General features: G+C 36.6%; 1 protein-coding gene across 1 annotated transcript in view; it reads right to left on the bottom strand.

The window, feature by feature from the left end:
* cxadr (CXADR Ig-like cell adhesion molecule) overlaps positions 1–22,156 on the bottom strand; it is a 56,253-nt gene that overhangs the window by 9,659 nt on the left and 24,438 nt on the right. The window contains exon 2 of the mRNA XM_081354163.1: positions 5,297–5,466. Coding sequence (XP_081210289.1) covers positions 5,297–5,466 — 170 coding nt within the window. The remainder of the gene's footprint in view (positions 1–5,296; positions 5,467–22,156) is intronic.

Here is a 22,156-nt window from a genome sequence, read left to right as displayed (position 1 = left end):
TCACAGCCCTTACATTTGGGAAACACGGATAGAGATAGATTGAGAATCAGACAGTACAATAAAATACCCCATTTAAGACCTTATTTGAATTACTCTATTTTTAACTAACTCTAACTTCCTTAAATGCACATTCCTTGTTTAAAGAAAATTTGTTTGTCTTTGCAAACTGTACAATGAAGTGACTTGCTGTTCCCCTGAAACAGGACTTGCAGGACATAACTAACATCAGGATCATGGTTTCCACAAAAATATTAAGCAGCAAAACTGTTTTCAGAATTGATGAGAAATGTTTCTTGAGCATCAAATCTGTATACCACTATGATTTCGGAAAGATCATGTGACACTGAAGACTGGAGTAATGGAGGCTGAAAATTCTGCTTTTCCATCACATAAATTATTCTAAAATGTATTACATTTATTAGTATTAAAACAGAAAAGTTATTTTAATTTGTGAAATATTATTACAATACTACTGTTTTTTATGTATTTTTCATTAAAAAAAAATGCAGCCTTGGTGAGCATATTTAAAAAAAACTTACTGACCCCAAACTTTTGAATGGTAGTGCATGTCATTATTCAAACTACTCAAGTGACAATACATGCTGATTTAAAAACCGTTCGAATTAACTAGAAACTTTCTCTGACTCACACATACAGTTATGAAAATACAAAATTTTCAAAGAATACAAAAACAGCAGCTGGGGTAATTTAAAACAATCTCCTTTTATATGTAAAAATTTAATGATAAAATCAATGCTTGTTTACTTCTATTTTCTAAACAATCCTTTTGTTTTGCATTTCCTATTGTCACTCTCAGGCTCAATCACAGCAGGACTATTGTGCAATTGCAGGTGCCGCGTAAGAGATTATGGAACTACAGTGTATGTACCGTGAGTGTCACCCCCATTTCCCATCCATTCTTCACTATAATGCTAACGCTAATGACCAATGCAGTTTTGTATGGATTTCGTCAACTCGTCAGCAGCGTCCCGCAAACAAGAGAATCATTCACACTTCACTGTGTCCCAAAGACCTTCACAATGAATGCAATCATTGGAAATTGGGTTCTGCATTCAAGGTTAATTCATTGTTTTAGTTCTGGCACAAAAAAAAAAAAAATTGAAACTGTTGTTTTGAAAGATGTTTTCTCCTGTATTCATTTTCCTTGTGTGTTTGTGTAGTGTCAAGCCCTCTTATTTTATCTTGGATCAAAAGTGAGAGATGAAAAAGAAGGGAAATGTCTAAGATGGACCACAACACTGGGCAATCAGTTGGTCTTTATCTGTACGAAAATGTGATCTGTCAAATCATTGGACGTAACAGATAGATAGACGTGTGTCATATCTTGTTGAAAAAGTCCCCATTAGCAAAATACAGCAGTTAGAGACCAAATAATTTCAAACAATTTTTGTGAAAATGTGCAGCCGACGCACATGATGCTTTTGAGCCACGTTTTTGTTTGTACCGCAAGACATTAGTAAACCATTGTATCTCTTTTTTTTTTTTTAGAGCAGGTGGTCTTGAACGAGCCTAAATACAACAGAAGACAATCCGTAGATCACAGTGTGACATAACATGCTGCTTGGCTAAAGCTATTTTGCGCTGCGATCATGACGCAGTGTTTTCCAATGTCTTTTGAAAGTTCAACCAGTGGAAAGTGTAACTTGGGTGTAGTGGGTGAGTATATTGGGTAGGGATTAGGAATGGGTACCGATATTACCGGTTTTGCTGTCGGTACTTGAGAAATTAAGAAAATACACATAACATTTATTATTGCCATAGACACGTCATCTTGCAAAATCTATTTAGCCAGCCATTTTTTCTATATGTGATAATATTAAACCACTAGTCTGTGATGCATTTTTACATTTACATTTCAGAAGAGAGAGATCTCGCTCACGTGGAGCAACAGCACACACAACACAAAAGCCTCTGCTTAATTAGTGACGATGGCCGAAAAAACTAAACAAAGTATGGTTACATTTCAGGCTTTTGAAATTAATCAAATTTTATTTTTGATTTCAGCTTACAAGGATTATAAAAAGGTACAACTATTAAAAACGTGTTGAATTTAATAAAGACACGGAACTCTCATCACGGTAAAACACAAAGAATGTGAAAGATTTTTACTTGCCCAACTGGACAAATGGCCCGATTAAAACGCGAGGATGATTCTGATTTTGTTTAATTTAATGTAAGTGGTGATTGATAGCCTAGTTTATAATAATACCTAATGTACTGATGGTAGCAAAGTTGCGCTGTTGAGGCGAGCGCATTTATTTATAACATATTATACAGTTAAGAAACACTTTTTCCTGAGTGCTGATTTCCTGAATACCATCATAACTGATTAAACAGTTAAACAGCAGAACCACTGTGCACAGGAATCGCAGGAACCGTGTTTCATTACTGAATGATTCCGCGCTTTGAACGAATTGGTTAGTTTCAAAGTATCATTCTTTTCAACATTCCTTTTCATTTTCAATGTAAATTATTTAATTTGATTGGTAGCCCTATACTGTCTTATTATTCTAATTGAATGTATTGATCAAATTTAAAATTTGAAATGAAAGATGGAGCATACATTTAATAAAATTAGGGAAAAAATGCCCTTTATAAAGCCAAAGGTAAAAAAATTATTCTAATTAGAGTGTTTTCCAACAGTAATGTAATGAAAGTCATAATTTAAAGCGGGGCTCAGTAGTTTCGGGATTTCTTCGCTGTATTCTAGCTTTTTGCTCGCAGGTTTCTCTCTAGAGCTCCCCCCACAGCTTTCGGAATAGTTATTTGACAACACTGTTGTAAAAACTCGTTGGCGATTCTCAGATACCAGAGGCTAGTAGATCAACGACATCAATGCAGATGAGACATTCTTTAAAACGTCTTCTTCATTCGGGTTCGAACAGCGTGAGGGAGCGCAATAATGACAGCATTTTAGCAGATTTCTTTTGGCCGTAAAGCAATTGTTTACATCGTGAGACCTGATATCACGCGATACTTCCTGACGCGGCGGCCGGCGGCCCGCCGGCTCAAAGTTGCAAGTGCGAATTTTCTGCTCACAGGCACCAGGGGGGTGCGAAACGACCACCATTCAACTCGAAATAAGTAATATAACCATTCCAATGACTCCGAAGCTGTTCAGTTAAGGTAAAAAGTTACTTAGAGCACCTTTAAGTTTGAAGGGAGTAAAGCCTCTGTTTAGGATATTAATTCATGTTTAAAATTGAAGAAAAAAATATTTCAGAGAGACATCAGTAGTTGTAATAATATCAGTGATACTAGGATGGCCAGGATGCCGGGGTTACACCCCTACTCTTTTTCGAAGGACATCCTGGGATTTTTAATGACCACAGAGAGTCAGGACCTCGGTTCAACGTCTCATCCGAAGGACGGAAGCTGTTTTAGCCTTAAAGTCTTAATGATACTCATCGATACATAGTAGGGATGATGTGTAGAACCATATCGAACATGGTTTTAAAGCTGGAGCATGCTTGGATTGGTTCGATCACTCAGATTAACAGGTCTTTATTTACCATGCGCCATAGAATAAGAGCGCACAGCTAAAACAGCTCTGGAAGATCATCACTCATCAACCAGGATATTATTTGTTTATTCTATGTACTTTGATTATCGTTTACACAAGTAGATCTTCTGTTTAGTAAAATCATTTGTTTGGAGGGTTTTGGGACCCTTGGTTAATTATGTTTCGAAAAATAAATACGTAACTATGGTGCGCTCACTAACAATACTAACATATACAGGTCATATTTGCCATTCCAAGCACAATATAGCTATATAAATGATCTGTAAAAGTGTGAATATGTAGATACTTTAAATAATAGCTTCCAAAGTAAGAGTAAAGCATTGCAAAGCACTGGACAAAGTGGGGCACAATAACTGTTAGAAATTTCTCCAAAAATACAAAAAACATGGACCTAGCCCGCGTTCAACCTTCAACTTCTAATAAACCATTAAAAACGATGAAGTGGGTCAAAGACAAATCTCAAGTCCTGGGGCAAAGCCTGGCAGAACAGAGGGGGAAGAGTGCAGGTCTATACCCATGAGGACGACCCAGCAAACAGCAAACTGAGCAATTGAGGGGAACAGAAGTGTGAGGGGAAAGGAGAACGATAAAAATAGAATGAAATATTAGGTGTAAAACGACAGAAGAAATGAAGGAGCTTTGAGAAGAAAAAAGATGGAGTAGAGAGAGCATGTGAGAGAGGAAGATAGGTGCAAGAATACCAAAGGGAGATCGACCATCGAGGGCTCCTGACCCAATTCTGTCCCCAGCTAAATGCATAATCTCTGGAGAGAAAGAGTATGAGGTAATCTCTGTATGAAGGGGCTGCAGCAGACAAGCAGTATATCTGGCTGCTTACTCTACCTGCAAACCCAATGTTAAGGCATAATCAGCCTTTTGTAAAGAAGTGAGGGACGGTTTAATTATGGTCTATATTACAAAGATAGCATTTGTGTGGATCAAGAAAAAAAGCAGCGCCTCTGCGGACTACAATTCACAGTGAAGTGAACCTATAATAACTTAGATACAAACATAAAAAACATCAATACATAACATCAACTAAGAGCTGCCAAAACCAATAAAACTCTAAAGCACATTCATCAGACCCTTTATGTGGAGCCACACATATCCATCCAGGGAACAACTTTAAAGAGCACTAAAACAACAGGACGTGTTCATAAAACACCCAATGTGGTGTGCAGCATTTCCCTTACTGACAGATGTGATACTCACAAACCAGCACCTGCTTGATGCAGATTAAAAGATCAAATATAGAATAAAAGGTCAACCTTTAAGGACGATACCACCCAAATATCTCCATATCTAATAGCAAATTGTGATGTATAAGAAAAAGCTCCATGTTTGCAATGCTTGTTTATAAGGCTGCACAATTTGGCCAAAAATGTTGTGAATATATATTAATATGATTAGAAAATATAATAATTATTTGTATGATGCTGATGATAGTTAGTAACTGGTCCTTGGGTGGGACACTAAAAACATTAGATCATGAGCTGCTCATGTTAATGAACACATAACTTAAAAGGAATGTTACTGTTCTGCTTTATTCAACAGAGGCAGTCAAACTAGTTTTGTGAGCTTGTTTTTTCTGAAAACAAGAACTTGTGACAGGAAAAGCGGCAATGGAGAACAAGGGACAAAGTCAAACCTAAACCTCCCAGAGGCTTTTGAATAATGAGACATCAAATATGCTTTCCTCTAGAGAGACATTCTCTCTCACATACTTTAATGTGATTGTTATGAGATACTCACCACTTTCTCTTCTTTCTGGTTGTCAGAGGGCTGTAGGCTCCACTCAATGTCCAGAGGCCCAGAATCCTCCGTAGCAAGAGTAAACTGACAGTCCAGCTTCACAGTCTCTCCACTGGCTTTCTCAATGGTTGTAGGACCAGTAGATGTGATCTGTAGTCCACAGGCTGAGCCTGAGAAGAACAAAAAAAATGATGCTTTTTAACAACGAGGATGCAGCTTTTTTCCAAAACCAATCATTTGCATCACCCTTGCATCTATAAATATGAGGAAGGATGTTTTTTTTTCCATATCATTGCATAGTTTTGACATCAGTGTAGGGATTATCACTCAAAGCCCGTGCAATGCAGTATCCTTTAAACAATGAGTGCGTTTAATAAACTGACAATGCATGTGATCATGGAAATGCGTTAACCCGTTTTCCTTTATCGGAGTAAGGTCATAAACGGCTTAAGCATAAACCGATCGTCATAGCTACATTTTTGCCCCTAACACTGATTTCGCCCAGCATGTAAACACATCAACCTGCTTTCTGTGAGCTTATTGAAGTGCACATGGATGATATGTGACAGGAACGCATCATTACTATGAATTTAAGCGCATCCAAACAGAGAGAGTATTTTGCAGTACGGAGGAAATATATTACAAACTTGATCACACTCTTTTCTTGAAATCTCATGCAGCAGCAGAAGTGGTACAGTCAAAATTCTGCATCTGTAACTGCACGAGAGGATAATATATGAGCTGTAAATTCCCCGCTGACATGTTGCTATACTCTTCTTGGGTTTGTAATGCTTTGACATAAATGAAACACTCAATACGCAATGATATGCAAATTATTACATTTTGACATCACTACCAGGAAATAAACTGATTTATTAATAAAGTCTTGCAAACACGGTTTACTTGCATTGTCGGGTTATTGGTTTGCATGTAAACCCAGACAACAGGTTATTTCAATAAGCTTCAATAAGAGTTATCAGCGTACTGGTGTGCATGTAAATGTGCTCAATGACTGATTTCTTTGGTATGAGAAGATATGTATGTTGCATGACCTCATTAGGGCTCAAGATGAATACATCAGAGATCATCTATTCTTGGAATGAACATCATTTAGTAAATGACAACTAACAGAGCAGATAACAGTGGGGTTCTTTACAGGCGTGGGCTCAAGAGTCAGACAAACCTCAAAAATAAAGCATCTGCCTGTAGGAATGCCTTTTTCTTTTCTTTTTTTAAACAAATCCAGACTGGCCAACAGTTTTTAAGCTCCTCTTACAAACTTGATGCTGCATAGTAAACGTCATTTCTTTGTTAGTCAAGAATGACCAGAAATGAAGTGACATGAACTTACATAAAGTCTACATTCAGTTGTCACCTTCAGCTAAGGATGTGGTGTTGCTATTACCATTACATGGGTAAACAGCTAAATGTGTGTTCAAATTTATACTAATAAATACTAATAATAAACATAAGTAAAAAGGAATAAACAAATATTGAACTAATATATAAAAATAATAAATATATAAAAAGTAATAAATAAATAAAACTTGATGAATGCTGAAAAAAAGACCAAAAGTTACTGTAAAGTGCTGAGTACATGTGGGATGTTTCTGAAGTTTCAGTTGACTCAGCCCTTAGACATTCACAGTGATACAGAGCTGAAACTTTAGAACAAGAAAGTCCAGTTTTTTTTTTTTATAAGGGCCACAATGTCTTTAAATGCGGCCCGCTGGACCACTCGGATGATCAATTTTAAAACAATATTTTTAAAAAGTAAGTGGAAAGATTGCGTTCATATTACTAAATCAAAAGGTCGCTATTTTTCCACACGATCCCCGTACTAATTACAGCGTAGGATGTGCGCGCTAATGTGAAAGTTAAAGGAGAACTCCGGTCAATTTTAACATTGAGCTAATTTTTTTGTACATTTGGAGTGCTGTCAATACAGAGAACAACGACAAAAATCGGTGTTGCCTACACCGAGTTATTCTATTTTTAAAATTTGCACCCTGTTGACTTCAATGGGGCAAGTAGTAAGCCTGCTTTTTAGCCTCTTAACATCCTTTAAGTGTCATTACGAGTGCACAGAAAATGTGAGTGATTCCTTCCGAGTGAACACGGGTGAATCTGACTGCAGTAGATGTTAGAGATATTAATAAAAATGAAGTTAATTCAGCCAGCGCTCATACCTCTGTTTACATCCTGTTTTCGGTGGAAGGCCATAGTAATCGATTGTCGAGTTCACGCGCGTGATCATAGGCACTAAACCTATGCGCGTGAACTCGACAATCGATTACTATGGCCTTCCACCGAAAACAGGATGTAAACAGAGGTATGAGCGCTGGCTGAATTAACTTCATTTTTATTAATATCTCTAACATCTACTGCAGTCAGATTCACCCGTGTTCACTCGGAAGGAATCACTCACATTTTCTGTGCACTCGTAATGACACTTAAAGGATGTTAAGAGGCTAAAAAGCAGGCTTACTACTTGCCCCATTGAAGTCAATAGGGTGCAAATTTTAAAAATAGAATAACTCGGTGTAGGCAACACCGATTTTTGTCGTTGTTCTCTGTATTGACAGCACTCCAAATGTACAAAAAAATGAGCTCAATGTTAAAATTGACCGGAGTTCTCCTTTAACTAAAGCGAAAAAAAAAGAAAAAAAAGAAAAAAATGACATTAAAAATTATGTTTTCCAGTCAAGATTTGAACGGTTTATCTCTTTACCAAGTTCAAGGAGTTACCCATATGTTTAGTTTGTTTGGAAACGAAATCTGTAATGAAAGATTTTAATGTAAATTGCCATTACACATTAAATAATTACATGCACAAATAATAACATTACATGCACTGCTGCTTTTCCACCGTCTGGTCGAACGGTTCTAAGAATGGTAAGGATTGGTTCTTCCAGTATTTTCACTTAAACCTGGAACGGCACGGCACGATTACAAACCGCTTTCGGCCCAGAATTAACCAACCGTGCCGAACAGAGCTGCTAGAGTGCGTGTAGTGACGTCGCCACTCGCCACTCAGGAACGGTTACTTGTCTGTTGCCTGGCTACCGGTTTCTCCGTAGCTTGTTAAACGTGCTATTTGAGAAATGTGAACAAATTAATAATACAATTATAATAAATATCTGATCATCCTCCATAATGCAATAGCTATTTACATCGCATATCGAGCCCATATGCATTACCAAGAAAACGACTGACTCATTTGTATTACATTCCAAAGAGCTCCATTATCAGACCCTCAGTGGAAAACAAAACCATATCCGTACCGGCCGGCTCGGATCGGCACGGAATGGAACGGTTAAGCAAAGAGAATGGTTAACGAGAAGTATAAAAGATAAACCGGTGACACTTGAGTTGCACTTGTCTTAGATTTCAAAGGTAAAATGCATTCAACAAAAACCTTTTTACCAAATGCATGACAGAAATGTATGCACTTAATTATGTTTTTATACATTTAATTTTTTTTTTTTCATGCTTATATGTGGATTATGGTAATACCAATACTATTTTTTGAATAAGCACTTTTTAACTTTGAGGTTGATTTGAGAAAGTTCTCTAGGCTTGTAATAAAAAAATAAGACATCTATACATTTGCTTGTTGCAAATTTACAGACAATGCAATTGAGATGTTTTCATTTGCTTGTTGGGGTAGGCTAATATTGCTTGTCAACTGACAAAGTTTCCCATCCATTTTAGCATAATTTCACAAGTTTTATAGTTAATTAAATCTTTAAAACTAATTACATTAATTATAAATTGATTTCCCTTAATAAAAAGTAAATTGAGTAAAGGCCCTTGCACACTGAGTCCGAAATTCGCATCCGAAATTTTCGCACGTTAAAAAATAAATACGACCTCATGTTATGTCAATCACACTTGTACACTGCCTCCGAAACTTTCGTCCGTTCAAAAAAAATCGAATCGGGTTCGATTTTCTGCGTTTTTCGCATCTGTAACAAGGGTTTGAATGGTGTTTTGACAGTTTAGAGCCACAGAATGATGGATACGATAAAACGCATGCGAAAATTTCGGATTCAGTGTGCAAAGACCTTACGACTGTGTAAAAGTTGTGAGTGTGGATTAGTAATTTGGAATTAGTAACTTGGTATGAAAGAAATAAATAATGTTGGCCCTCATCACTATCGAAGTTGCCCATCCCTGTTAAAGAGGTTGCCTCGAGCTATTAACCTGAGATCAGTCCCATGAAGTTCTTCTCTTTAGACACAAACAGTGGACTGGTTGTAAATCAGCTTTTAAAACGACATTTCACACAATATAAAAAGTTGAATGAAGCTAAAGGGTGTGTTACACAGCATTATATAAGAGAGGATTGTTTAGATGTCACACCTATAACAGAGTGTGAATTTCCCTATGGGCATCACCAACGCTTTGATTTGTGGGATTGAAAAATATTACAAATGTGTAGGCTATAGCACAAGGAATAATAATAATTCAAATGAAAAGCGGCACTGAAGTCAACAAATTAATATTGCTGGCATGGGCCATTCAGAAATCCCCCATTAGCAGTAATATATGCTCGTTTTCCAGTGATCAAAGTAATTCTTTAAACGAATGGATCCTTTGGTGACCCTGGCTGAAGGCTGCATTTCATTTGAATTTTAATTAATATAGCCAGCTCTCAAGCACAGATCAGGGCTGCGTGGAGGACATGACTTCATTCAATCACCTAGGCCTACTCTCTCCATCTGGAGCCATAAATCTGGTAAAGCCTGTAGTGTTGAGCTCCACTACCACGCTAATCACATTCACAACTACTGCTGATTTTTTTATTCTTACATCTATAAAATTCTATTACTAAAGTATGTACAACTTTCTTACCAAAAATGACAAAACAGTCTAAACCAGCTTTGCTACAAATAAAATCCCCCCTTTCCAACCGCACCGTTTTTCTCTCAACTCTAATCATGCAAATGGAATAGTAGTACATAGCCTAACAGTTTTCTTATCTGATGGAAGTCAGTAATCAATATCAGCCGTTAGCAGAGCAAGAATACAGATCAAGAATGATGACCTGAATATCAACTAAGTATGGCTACAAACAAAAAAAGTGATTTTCATTGCATAAGTAATGTACACATGCATAACAACGTGTTTAACAGAGCCAACAGATGTATAATCGTTCTAAATATCATAACCATTCATTCAACATCTGATCTTCAATCACCTTAAACGGCACATTAATCATGCATACAAAAATCATGTAAAGACCACGTGAGCATCAGCAGTGACATTTCACAAATGGTTCATTGCCAGCAAGGAAAATGTGATTGAATGGGCCTCATTTCAGTGTGCTGTGCTACTAGATTATCTCCACTGGGTAAAAGAGTGAGTGAAACCAATACTCAATTAAAATGCAAGCTGAAGGTTTGCTAACATCAACATCCTCGCATCAAAATAAATGAATTAGCCTACACGTGACGTACCACAATTCATTTTTCATTTTCACATTATTGGGCACCATTTTGACTGCCACAAAACAAGAACAAAGTGTCACCACCAAATAAAATAACTATTCTGAAAATTCTTTAATATTAAAATTACACTGACATTTAAACATAAAATATGAAGCAGAAAAAAATGCTGCCCATTTTAAAAAGAGACAAAATCAAGACTTGCTACATTGCGGGGATCATGTAATCACTGTAGAAATGGAAAAAGAATAGTACAAGCCTGCATGAAAAAAATCTTAAGATTAAGGAAATGAGAGGAGATATTAATCAAGAACAGACTCAGGATCTGCTGCCTGGGCAGAAACATATGTAATACTACTCCACATAAACAGATACGGTAAAGCTGATGCAACTAAAACTACATGGGATATCACAGAATCTCAAGTTCAAAATACACTTGTAGTCACATGAGCAAGTACTGCACAGGTACAGAGTTGTATTTCAAGTGTAAGGGACGCCAAGCGCGGGGGTCTGGAGTAAGAGGGCCTTAAATTCTAAGAATATCCATCTCTGCCTGGCTGCTCTTGACCTCCACCAGCTGAGCATGACAACAAATCCTATGAGGTTTAAAAGAAAGCAATTAGACCAACTAGAATGAGGCCACAAGCCCACCACAACACTCTCCACTCTGTCCCCCATTTATTTTTATCTCCCGCTCTCCCATTCCCCTCCAAACTCTCCCTCTCACGCCGGTCTCGTGAGCCCCAGCACTGGTGATTGCAGACCCCCTTTGTGCACTCATAATAGGTAGAGAATCCTGTCTCCTGGCAACACATCGTTCTGAGAATGCCTGAGAGGGGATGAGAGAAAAGGGGGGAAGGTAATGCAGATAAAGAAAGAAGGAGTGAGCAATACAAACAAAAAAAGTGGGGGAGGCTGAGTGAGAGGAGAGTAATGACTTGGTGTGGACAGACAGAGTGACAGTAAACAAAAGACTAACAGCTATGGGGTAATCAGTTTCAAACTGCAGACAACAATTACAGTCAGCTGCAGATCAGAAAAACAAAGTAATAAAGTTAATCATACACTGTAAAAACTAAAGGAGCCTCAAGTATCCTGTCGGATACTCAAGGAACTTCAAAATGTAATTTTGGTGCCTCAAAGCTCTTTTTCCTATAGTAGGGTTACTGGAGGAGCATTGACAATCTTTGAGGTTCTTGCTGGAACTTATGGGATCCTTTAAGCACTTTGTATTTACTTCAGAGGTTCTGGAGTCACCTTTTCATTACCATGAGACCTCGAAGTGCTTTAGGGGAAAATAGAGGAACTTAAATGCGATAAAAGGGTTATTGGAAGATCTTTTAACATTTAAGTGGTTCCTGGAAGATCTCTAATGTTAAAGCCAGCATCTGGAGGAACCCAATGGTTCAGTGAGGCCCGAATTAGATTATTATTCTATTATTATTATTATTATTATCCTATTATTATTATTATTATAGGCTACTTAAGTTTGATTCAGTATACATACCCAGGTGAAAAAGACGTACTATTAAATGTATTAAAAATGTACTTGAGTGTGTTTTTAGTAGACCTACAATACAAATATAGCCTACTTTAATGCATTTTTATTATTATTATTATTATTATTATAGGCAAGTTTGATTCAGTATACATACCCAGGTGAAAAAGATGTACTATTAAATGTATTAAAAATGTACTTTTTCACTTGGGTAGCTTACATATATTTAGTATAGGCCTATTTTATTAAGTCATTTAAACCTTAAACAACAACACTAAATAATAATAATATTATATGAAGAAGAAGAAGCAGGAGGAGAAAAGTGTTTATTCTGTCACAAAACTGCTGCTATTCCTCTGCTGTCGTCGCTTCAGTGATGCTCGCGGCCTCGCGCTGCTCGCGCGCAACAGAGCTCAGCTGATCGTCATCAGGAAAGTAACGGCTCCTTTCATCAAAGCTTCCGCCGTTTATTCGGCTCTCCATTACAAGGTTTGTAAACTCGCCAAATAAATATAAATACAGAGTCTACTCACTATATATTTAAACACACATATATATAAACTAAATTTATTATACATTACTACGTTTTTACAGTGTTTACCACTCGTTTATTGCACAGTAGGCTATCTGGTATGAAGGTTTTAGCCGCGATGCTAACTACGTTGATCTAATGAACAAATGGAAATGATTGACTTATTGTCTTAGATTGATTTAGTCATTCAATTCAACATATTTTGTACAACTGTGTCTTCAAATTGCTGATATAGCCTAACTAATTTAGAAAATTCTCTGATTCTTGGCGTTTGTTATGAATAACAAAAACAGGTTATAGTTTGCTCTGTTTTTGTTTAGCCTAACTTTACTACAGGTGCCCTCATTCTCTCAAATACCATTTTAAAGCCATTTACTGGTCAATAAATATTATGTTGTGAATAATCATCTTTGTTCTTTTGTTTCCCCAGAACAACCATTACATTTCTAAAATAATCTGAACATTTCAGTGGCAACATTGAATTAGCCTACAGTAAGTTACCTGCACCACATGCTGTACTTTATTACTATGAACTTTCTCTGTGTGAAATTGTATTGTTTGACTGTGTACTTGTGTTTTTTAATCAGTTACTCTCTGGAAATCTTTTCTCATGATCTCAAATCTCATTCATGTTACTCAGAAAAATAATATCACAGGTTTGATTCACAAAAAATGCTATAGACATTTTAACTCTGAATTATAACTTCAAGTTTAGTCTTTTTCGGCAAAAAAATAAATAAATAGGAAAAAGCAATTAGGCTTCAGAAGACTTGCAACACAACCCATAACACATGAGTTGTGAACTCATTGATTATTTTTAGGATCTTTTCTGGGACATTTTTGGAGCTTAACCATTTTTACATAAATTGTTGCATTGAATTGAACTAGACAAGTGTACACAAGAATGGTTTCATGAATGATTTACACATTTTTTTTCTGCTTGTGTTTCATGCAGTGAAACTGAATGGTGACTGGGGTTGCATTATGCCTGAGATCTGCTTTTGGGTTCCACAGACAGAAAGTCAAACAGGTTTGGAACGTCACAAGGCTGAGGAAATTATTTAAATTTCACAACTATCACTTTAATAACATTACTAACAGTAAATTTTGTACTTTGCAGGGATCTCGGTAAGCTGAAATACAAGTTTGACCAAGAATAAAAATCCTCCTGTAGACCTGAAAATCATCGAAGTGCCTGGACCATCCACCAGAAAAGAGGAAAAACAAACGGAAAACGATGCTGTACCTTTTCACTTTTCCAACTCTTTAAGTACCTCACACCAACTTGGTCCCATAGTGACTTTTTTGACCACAAACGAAATTGCTGATCGTGTGAATTCATATTGAAATGACTGAATTCACCAGTGAACATTCACAGAACAACAGATCATTTTACTGCACCTTAATACTGTTTCGGGTCGAAGCCTCTACTTCCTCTATCTTGTTTCATGAGAATACTCAACAACCATTTATGAACACTGTTGATTCAAGTCACACATTTAAGCTTTTCAAAAGCCATAGTGTACATTACAGTCTCCAGTCTAACGGCATCCCAGACTTAAACATTTTATGATTCAAAATAGCTGAATAACTAACCATCAGAGATTTCGGTATAGAGATAAAGGTTACAGCACAATTAGTGTATATTAGCACTGTTGTTTGTTTTTGGCATCTGATAGAGCTTTTGGACTTGGAAACAGTGATGTCAGACTAACCATCGGACTGAAACACAAATGTTTTAAAGTTAAGTATGATGGACATTTTTAATTAGTTCAAATGTAATTTTTTTACATTGATTTATTTAGTGGAACATATGTGTTTCCATGCATTTTGTTAAGATGTCTTTTCTTGTTTATCTATTGTATATACATGGTTGATTATTCATGTTGCTTATGTATTACACTATTTTTTTGTGTAGTCATTGATATTAATCTGTAGTTAGCTTTTTTCCCCATGTGCATGGAAGTGTATGTATAAAAATGAATATCAAATATGTAGTAAACAATTCTTATTTTGTATTTGGTTCAATTTGTTTATTATAATAGATGTCAAAGGTAACCATAGTAACAACATGAAATTAAATATTTAAAAAAAATGAAATTTGGTTCCTGGAGGCACCCAAAGTGGTTCCACACAGTGCCTAATATTAGAGTTCCTCAGGAAACCTGTGTGGTTCCTCAGAGAACCGGCCCTTTTTAAAGGGTGCCTAGAGGATCTACAGACGGTTCCGCCGGTGTGGCAAAGTGAAGAACCCCAAAAAGGTTCCTCCAGGCACCTTTTATTTTTACAGTGTAGGTAACAGAAAAACCTGGGCCCACAAACAGAATGCACAGCCATAAACAAAACTAGAAAGATAGAGAAACAGGAAGTGATTTAAAAAAAGAAAAGTAGATTTATTGAAGATTTATGGATATTCATACAGAAATGAGCACACCAACATAAACAGACCCACAATAAATGCCGCCCTGCCTGTTGCTAGGTCGCAATTTTAGCCTATTTTAACAGATTAAAGAAAAATATAGCAATACTACTGCTACTTATATTTATGTTTTTCTAGACACTTTCAATGCAACATTAAACTGAAGGTGTGTTGTGGAACACTGAGAAAATGTATTAAAGATGTGTGCTATGGTGTGAAGAGCAACACTGTTCATTTACATGTGTGCAGTTCATGATACAGTTGAGCATCTCAGAGCAGCTCCCTTCATTTGCTGTGTTCCACATGTCACTCTGAAATCTAAAATGAAACCTTGTTGGTTTAACCTTTACAAGAATAAATTAAGATGTAAAAATTAGGATTAGCATGGTAATTTAAAAGTTTTAATATGAAATTATTTTATTTTTATTAAATACTCTTTATTTGACAGTATAACAGCATTATAACAACATTTCTCAGTTTGTTGAATTTTTTTTTTAATCACAATAATCATAATAATTATCATTATTTTATAGCCATATTAAATGGGTCAAAAACTGTGGGAATGCAGTATCTGCTAAAGTGTAACAAGTTTTTTTATTAATGTTGACTTTATGGTTACTTAAGGTTTGAGTTGGTTTCTGTAAACAGTTTATCCAACACCCTAATTATCTTTTTTTGTTGAACACCCCAATTGTCAGTTTTGCGATGTTAGTTTTTTCAATATCATGCATCCCTATTTAAAAGAATTACACTATAAATGTGTGCAGGCATGTCTGAATACTGTAATAAGTGCAAGGAGGTAAGAGTGAGTGTGCTTGTGTCAATAAGATTGCTGGCAAGTGAAGGACATTCATCAATTATAAAAACCACGCTGAAAACTAGGGCTGCACGATTAATCGAAAAAAAAAATCACTATCTCGATTCAAACATAAATGCAATCTCATTTCTTAATGATGGTGATTCACTTCCGTGTATTTCCCTGCATTCAGATCATGTTGCATTCATGCGTTATTGGTCACACTCACACAATAACAAAACACTATTAATTCACCAATCAATCATAAATCTCAATCACTACTCTCCTCTACCTCATTGGCCACGTTCTGCTGTTACTGATGTGTAACAAGGCGGCAGACTTAAACGGAGTCAGTTTACTTGATGGATTTGTAGCGGTAAGAGGTAAAAATGAACCCCAGTGTGGAAAATCCTGGTGGCGACGGTGAGAGTGAGGATGTAACAGCTAGAGCCCGACCAATATGGATTTTTGGGCGCCGATGCCGATACCGATAAAAAAAAGCCAGATACCGATATATCGGCCGATATTATTTATGTGTATATTATAATACAGTAGCAATATTATTTATGTGTATTATATTACAGTAAGTTTGGACACACTTTACAATTGGTGTGTACAAACTTTTGATGGGTACTAGAGCCCGACTGATAAAGGATTTTGAAGGCTGATACCGGTACAAATATTTGTTGGTTTTAAAATCCGATATTCGATATATCGGACGATATTTTTTATTTTTTTTTTCAGAAACGCGCAACAAAACATTAACAAATTTCCCTAACATTAGTTTATTTGTAGTTATTTATGAGTTTTAACTAAAATAATATGATAATGCATTTTAAAAAGAAACTTGTTTCTTGTATTGTCACAACAGAACAGAGGAACATCAAAATATATTAAAGTTCTGATAAATAAAATGTATAAAAATACAAACTTAAGATTTTTTTTAAGACTAAACGTTTAGTCCTTTGAACAAAAACAACAATTTTACATTCAAATTGACAACAAATTCAAATTGTCATAATTTACTCTCTCAAGTTGTTTTTTTCTTCTGTTGAAAATAAGTTATTTGGATGAATGTGGGTAACCAAACAGTTGATGTACCCCAGTGACTTCCATAGTATATTTTTCTCCTTTGGAAGTCAATGGGGACCAGCTACTGTTTGGTTACCCACATTCTTCAAACTATTAATATTAGAAAAATATTAGAAGGAAATTAATACAGTTGGAACAACATTAGAGTGCCTGTAAATAATGAGATCATTTTTATTATTGGGTGAACTATCCCTTTAAGGACAAGCGGCAACTGTTTACAATTGCTACTGTCTGTTTAAGAGCTGAGCATGACACGTCTAATGTACACGCATTTGACAAGCGGACAACCGACATTGTTTATGTAAATATTGTGTGTATTTAACAGTATTAGCACAATAATACTCGAAAGATAACTTAGTCCAGTATCCAGGCGCTGGTACTAGAAAGGCTTTTAGTGCATGTGAGCTTCACATGTACGCGCTGAGAAACGCACACGTTAGAACAGCGCATCAGTATTTAAAATTAAATGTTTAACCGACAAAGCATTAAAGCACATGCACATTATGAACTTTTGTGAACTGCAGTGTTAACATTTTATGTGAATATAGCTTACGTCGCGTTGTTCCGCTTCACTCTCGGCTTATTTAACCGCAGCAAAACTGGACATGAGTCACGAATTTTGTCATCCTTATTTGAGTTAAGAGAACTGATAGGGATGTTCTTTTAATTGTTATTCAAGCAATGTATGTCTCGTGAGTCGTTACCAACTCACCATGAACACAATTCACCGCTGATCTCACTCGCGGTTCTCTCTGCCCGACTCGGGCTGGATCAGCAGGTTGCTGAATGTGTGGCGCGTTATACACGAGTGTTGCCAACAGGGACGGTGTAGAGTGCCCTCTGGTGGACAAACTATACAACGGCAACACTCATAACATGGTTGAAGGGTGTTTCGTCCGTTTTTATTTTATTTTTGAAATATTAATTTATCGGCCGTTATAAATGCCGATACCGATAGTTTTGAAAATGCCTAATATCGGCCGATAATATCGGCCTGCCGATATATCGGTCGGGCTCTAGTAACAGCACTGGTACAGAAAAAAGGAGCACATTCCACCCTGTGGAACTTTTTTGGGTTTAAACTGAAGACGATGCGCAAAGAGTCATAATTTGCAAGCAGTGCTTTTGCATCGTCGCAGTACCGCAAGGTAACACCACTAATCTCTACAATCACCTCAAACGTCACCACAAAATACAGTACGAGTTAGCCATGAAAGACAAGGGAGCCACACCTCAAAACCCTTTAAGGTTCTGTGCCAATTGGAGCAAAAAGCACAGGTTCTATTTAGTTATTTTTATTTATTATTGTATGTGTTAATGTTCTCTTGTGTTCAACAACATAAAGCTTTAAAATTATTCACTTTAAGGGGTCTAAAATAAAGAAAAGAGACAATTTTTTGTTACTCCTGCACTTTATTATACTGAATGTCCTGTTTTTTTTTGTTGTTGTTTTTTTTTGTACTTGAGTGCAATAAATTTTGGTTGAAAAAATGAGAATCATGATCTCAATTCCCATGGAGAAAAATCGTGATTCACATTTTAGCAAGAATCGTGCAGCCCTACTGAAAACCACACTAAAATCATGTATGACACATTTCCATTTTCCAAAGTCAATTCAGCGATATCTGAGCCACACTGAGGAAAGGTCACCCCCCGCATATATGATATGCAACAGGAGGGAGATTTGGAAGAATCTTTTCACAGCTGGGAAGACATCTTAGTCCATCCCTCTAGTGTACAGACAAACAGAACACAGTTAATGCATTTCAAAACTAACAAGATTGTTCTACATATCAGCATGTGTGGCTGTTTTGCATACAGTACAGCACAACTTGAATTGTAATTAGGTTGTCATACGAGGATGGCTGGAGTACAAACTGAGCTCTCTCTCTCTTGCTCACATAAACTCTCATTTTAGAAGCAGCAGTGAAGTGGAAGTTATTTTGGGGTTCAGGCAGTAGAAGAAAAATGACAAAGCAGAGTGTGACAGCTCTAGAGAGGATCGTGGCATGCGTGGCATATTTTCCAGGATGGAGAAGGAAGGATTACTACTTGCAGATAATTCCCATTTAAAAAACACTGCAGACGCCAGCTAGTTTAAAATTACTCGCTCTCTCTGAGCAGGAAGCAAAAGGCCTAAATATGCAAGAATTCATTTGAATATATATATATATATATATATATATATATATATATATATATATATATATATATATATATATATATATATTTTTTTTTTTTTTTTTTTTTTTTTTTTTTTAAACAAAACAACATCTCCCTACAGCCAACATCTGGATTGAGTCAAATGTTTGGCTTTAAGAGTTAAACAAAGATAATCATGTTAAGTAGTCTAAGCACAAAGAAACAAGAGCAGAAAATGAGCACATTAATATTGTGCCAATTCAACAATTATTTAAAGGTGCAGTAGGACATCTTGGAAAATGCTAACTTTAGCCTGATAGCACTAAAAGCGTACGTCCCACCCTCCCTGCAAATCGCCGTCCAAAGCCACGCCTCCTGAAAGCATGAACGCGCACAGCCGGGAAGACCGAAGACAGTGTTACTGCAATACATCATGTGTCATTCACCAGTGAGAAAACTTTATAGTAGTACAGTTAATAACAGTACTACATACAAAACGTAAACAAATTCTTAAAAACGGAATTAGATGCAACAAGTTTTCGGTTTGTTTAGCTAGCAAAACGTATCAGTGTATATAGGCTAGTAATATTTCTTGCATGCCAGGGGTTCCACGATGAGAGTCTGGTTGTTGTTGCTGCTTGCCTGCCATTCTCACTCTGTGCACAGCGTATGTGAACACACAGACTTATATCTGCGTGAACAGCCTGCGCAGTGGTATGCAAACACACATTGACCGACAGGGAACACATGCCATTAAGCCCTTAATTAATTTGTAATTTAGCATTTGTACTATTCTACTTTTCTGCAGTAGTGCTAATATTGTTGACTCCAGCATGATAAATTCCTCATGCTTTTTCTCATTTGTAAGTCACTTTGGATAAAAGCATCTGCTAAATCATTACATGTAAATGTATTCTTGCCTTTTCTGCAAATACGCCTCCTAATAACATTTCACTACCATTCCTGTTAATAAATAATCTGAAGAGGAAATTACCTGAACAGAAATAAGAAAAAGTCAGTGGCTGGCAGTGTAAAGCACCGTTAGCGGATCTCTTATCAGTGATGAGAATCTTTCACTCTCTTGTCCTCAAAGAATAAGAGGCTGTTTATTTTATAAGGTGCCTGAGCCAATGGGCCATTGCTCTCATTTCCCCTAGCATCTGCTTAGCATCAACTCCCTCCTCCACTCCTTTTTTTGCCCTTCAGACAAAGAACTAGTGACCTTTCCTCTCCCCTCTGCTCTCTAACTCTGAGACAAACACAGTAATGAATGCAAAACCATTTACATTTTCCCTGCCCACCTCTAGGTCACTCAAACACCCCTCCCCCGCCACAAATAATGCAACACTTTCCCATAGTAGGAATCTTCTTTGTCTATGGTTAAGAGTAAGACTCCCACACTTTATAATGGAAATACATGATTTTGTTTTCTGTTGTATTGGGATTAGGGCTACAAAATTATTCGAAATTAAACCATTTATGCATAGCTTGTCAGTGAAGCACAGCTCTGTGATCAGTAAATGCTGCCCCATCTGAAAGCCAGAGGTCGCTCTCCCGCAGAAACTTCAAATATGCCCCGCAGGAGTAAGATAATGCACGGCGTTCCAGGATATCCTTATGGGCATCATACTATCTGTAGCTGAATAAACAGAAAATTTAAATACTTTAATTGATTAAACATGATTAATAAACACACGATTACAACAATATATGATTTATCTGAGCCTTCTCTGTATTTTCATGATAATAAAATATATTTATATACTTCAATGCTAATCGACATAGCCTTTATCACTGTATAGAATACTATGAAATAATATGTTGTGTGCCTTATTCTGTGTAAGAAGCCACATCACAAGGATGCTCAACTGTCAACTGAAGTGAGTTGAGTAAAAACATGTTCATAAATGCTTCTCATGATTAGAAAGAGGTTTGATGCGTGTTGCTTTTTCAAATGCATGTGATGGAGCAGCATTTACTACTGATCACAGAGCAGTGCATCACTGACAAGTTGTACATATAAAAAAAAAAAAAACAACAACCGCAAAAGTGCTTCATACTTTATAAATGAAAAATTGTGGCAGAAATATCCAAAGCAGAATCTGGTATACAATAAACAGAAATAAAAGTCCCGAAATCCTGATGGGACTAATTTGGACTAAAGGCCCTTTCACACCGGATGCGTAACGAAAAAGCGAATAGTTCGTGTGCGAATAGTTCACATCAAAACCATTCACATCAGCCGCGACGCGAATTTGCGACGTCTGTGACGTTCAGAGAGCTTCAACATTCCAAAACTTTTGCGCGAATCGCGCCGACAGCTGAGAAAACATGGACACTCCATCATCATCATCATCCAGTCAGTCATAGCATCCAATGAAGACGAGCTTTTCATTTTATTTTAAAGACAGAAAAGCAGGTTTTGGGTGCACCCAATCTTACAGAACAGAGTCTGAAGGGAAGTATGCTAATGTGCTCAGGTTTTTTTGCGTCTTCAACTAAACACAGTGCGTTTTGTAATGTCACTACACAATACATGTAACACACGAAGTAAGTAAGTTAATATCATTCGACTACAAACTGTAGATATCACACAAAGAATGTATACTAAAAGCAGCCCTAAATAGTCTCACAACATTTTTTTACGTGTTCAAAGTAAACACGGTCTCTGTCTCTATCTTTGACGATAATAGTGTTAGCTTTCTATCCCAAATGTAATTTGGCCTGCTAGCCTACACAGCACAGGACTATACAACGACTAAAACTATCACACAACATACTCACAGTCAAGATAACCGAGTTGGTTGGCAATGCTACGCCACACATTGTCTTTCAAATCGTTGTCCTTGTAGTATTTGATTGGCTGAAGCCTATTCTGTCGCCGCAAAAGTAAAAAAAAAAAAAAATCGACATCGAAGCGAAAAAAAAAAA

The sequence above is a fragment of the Scardinius erythrophthalmus genome, assembly GCF_964197995.2.
Source record: "Scardinius erythrophthalmus genome assembly, chromosome: 23".
Lineage (NCBI taxonomy): Eukaryota > Metazoa > Chordata > Actinopteri > Cypriniformes > Leuciscidae > Scardinius > Scardinius erythrophthalmus.
This window is presented reverse-complemented; position numbering and strand designations above follow the sequence as displayed.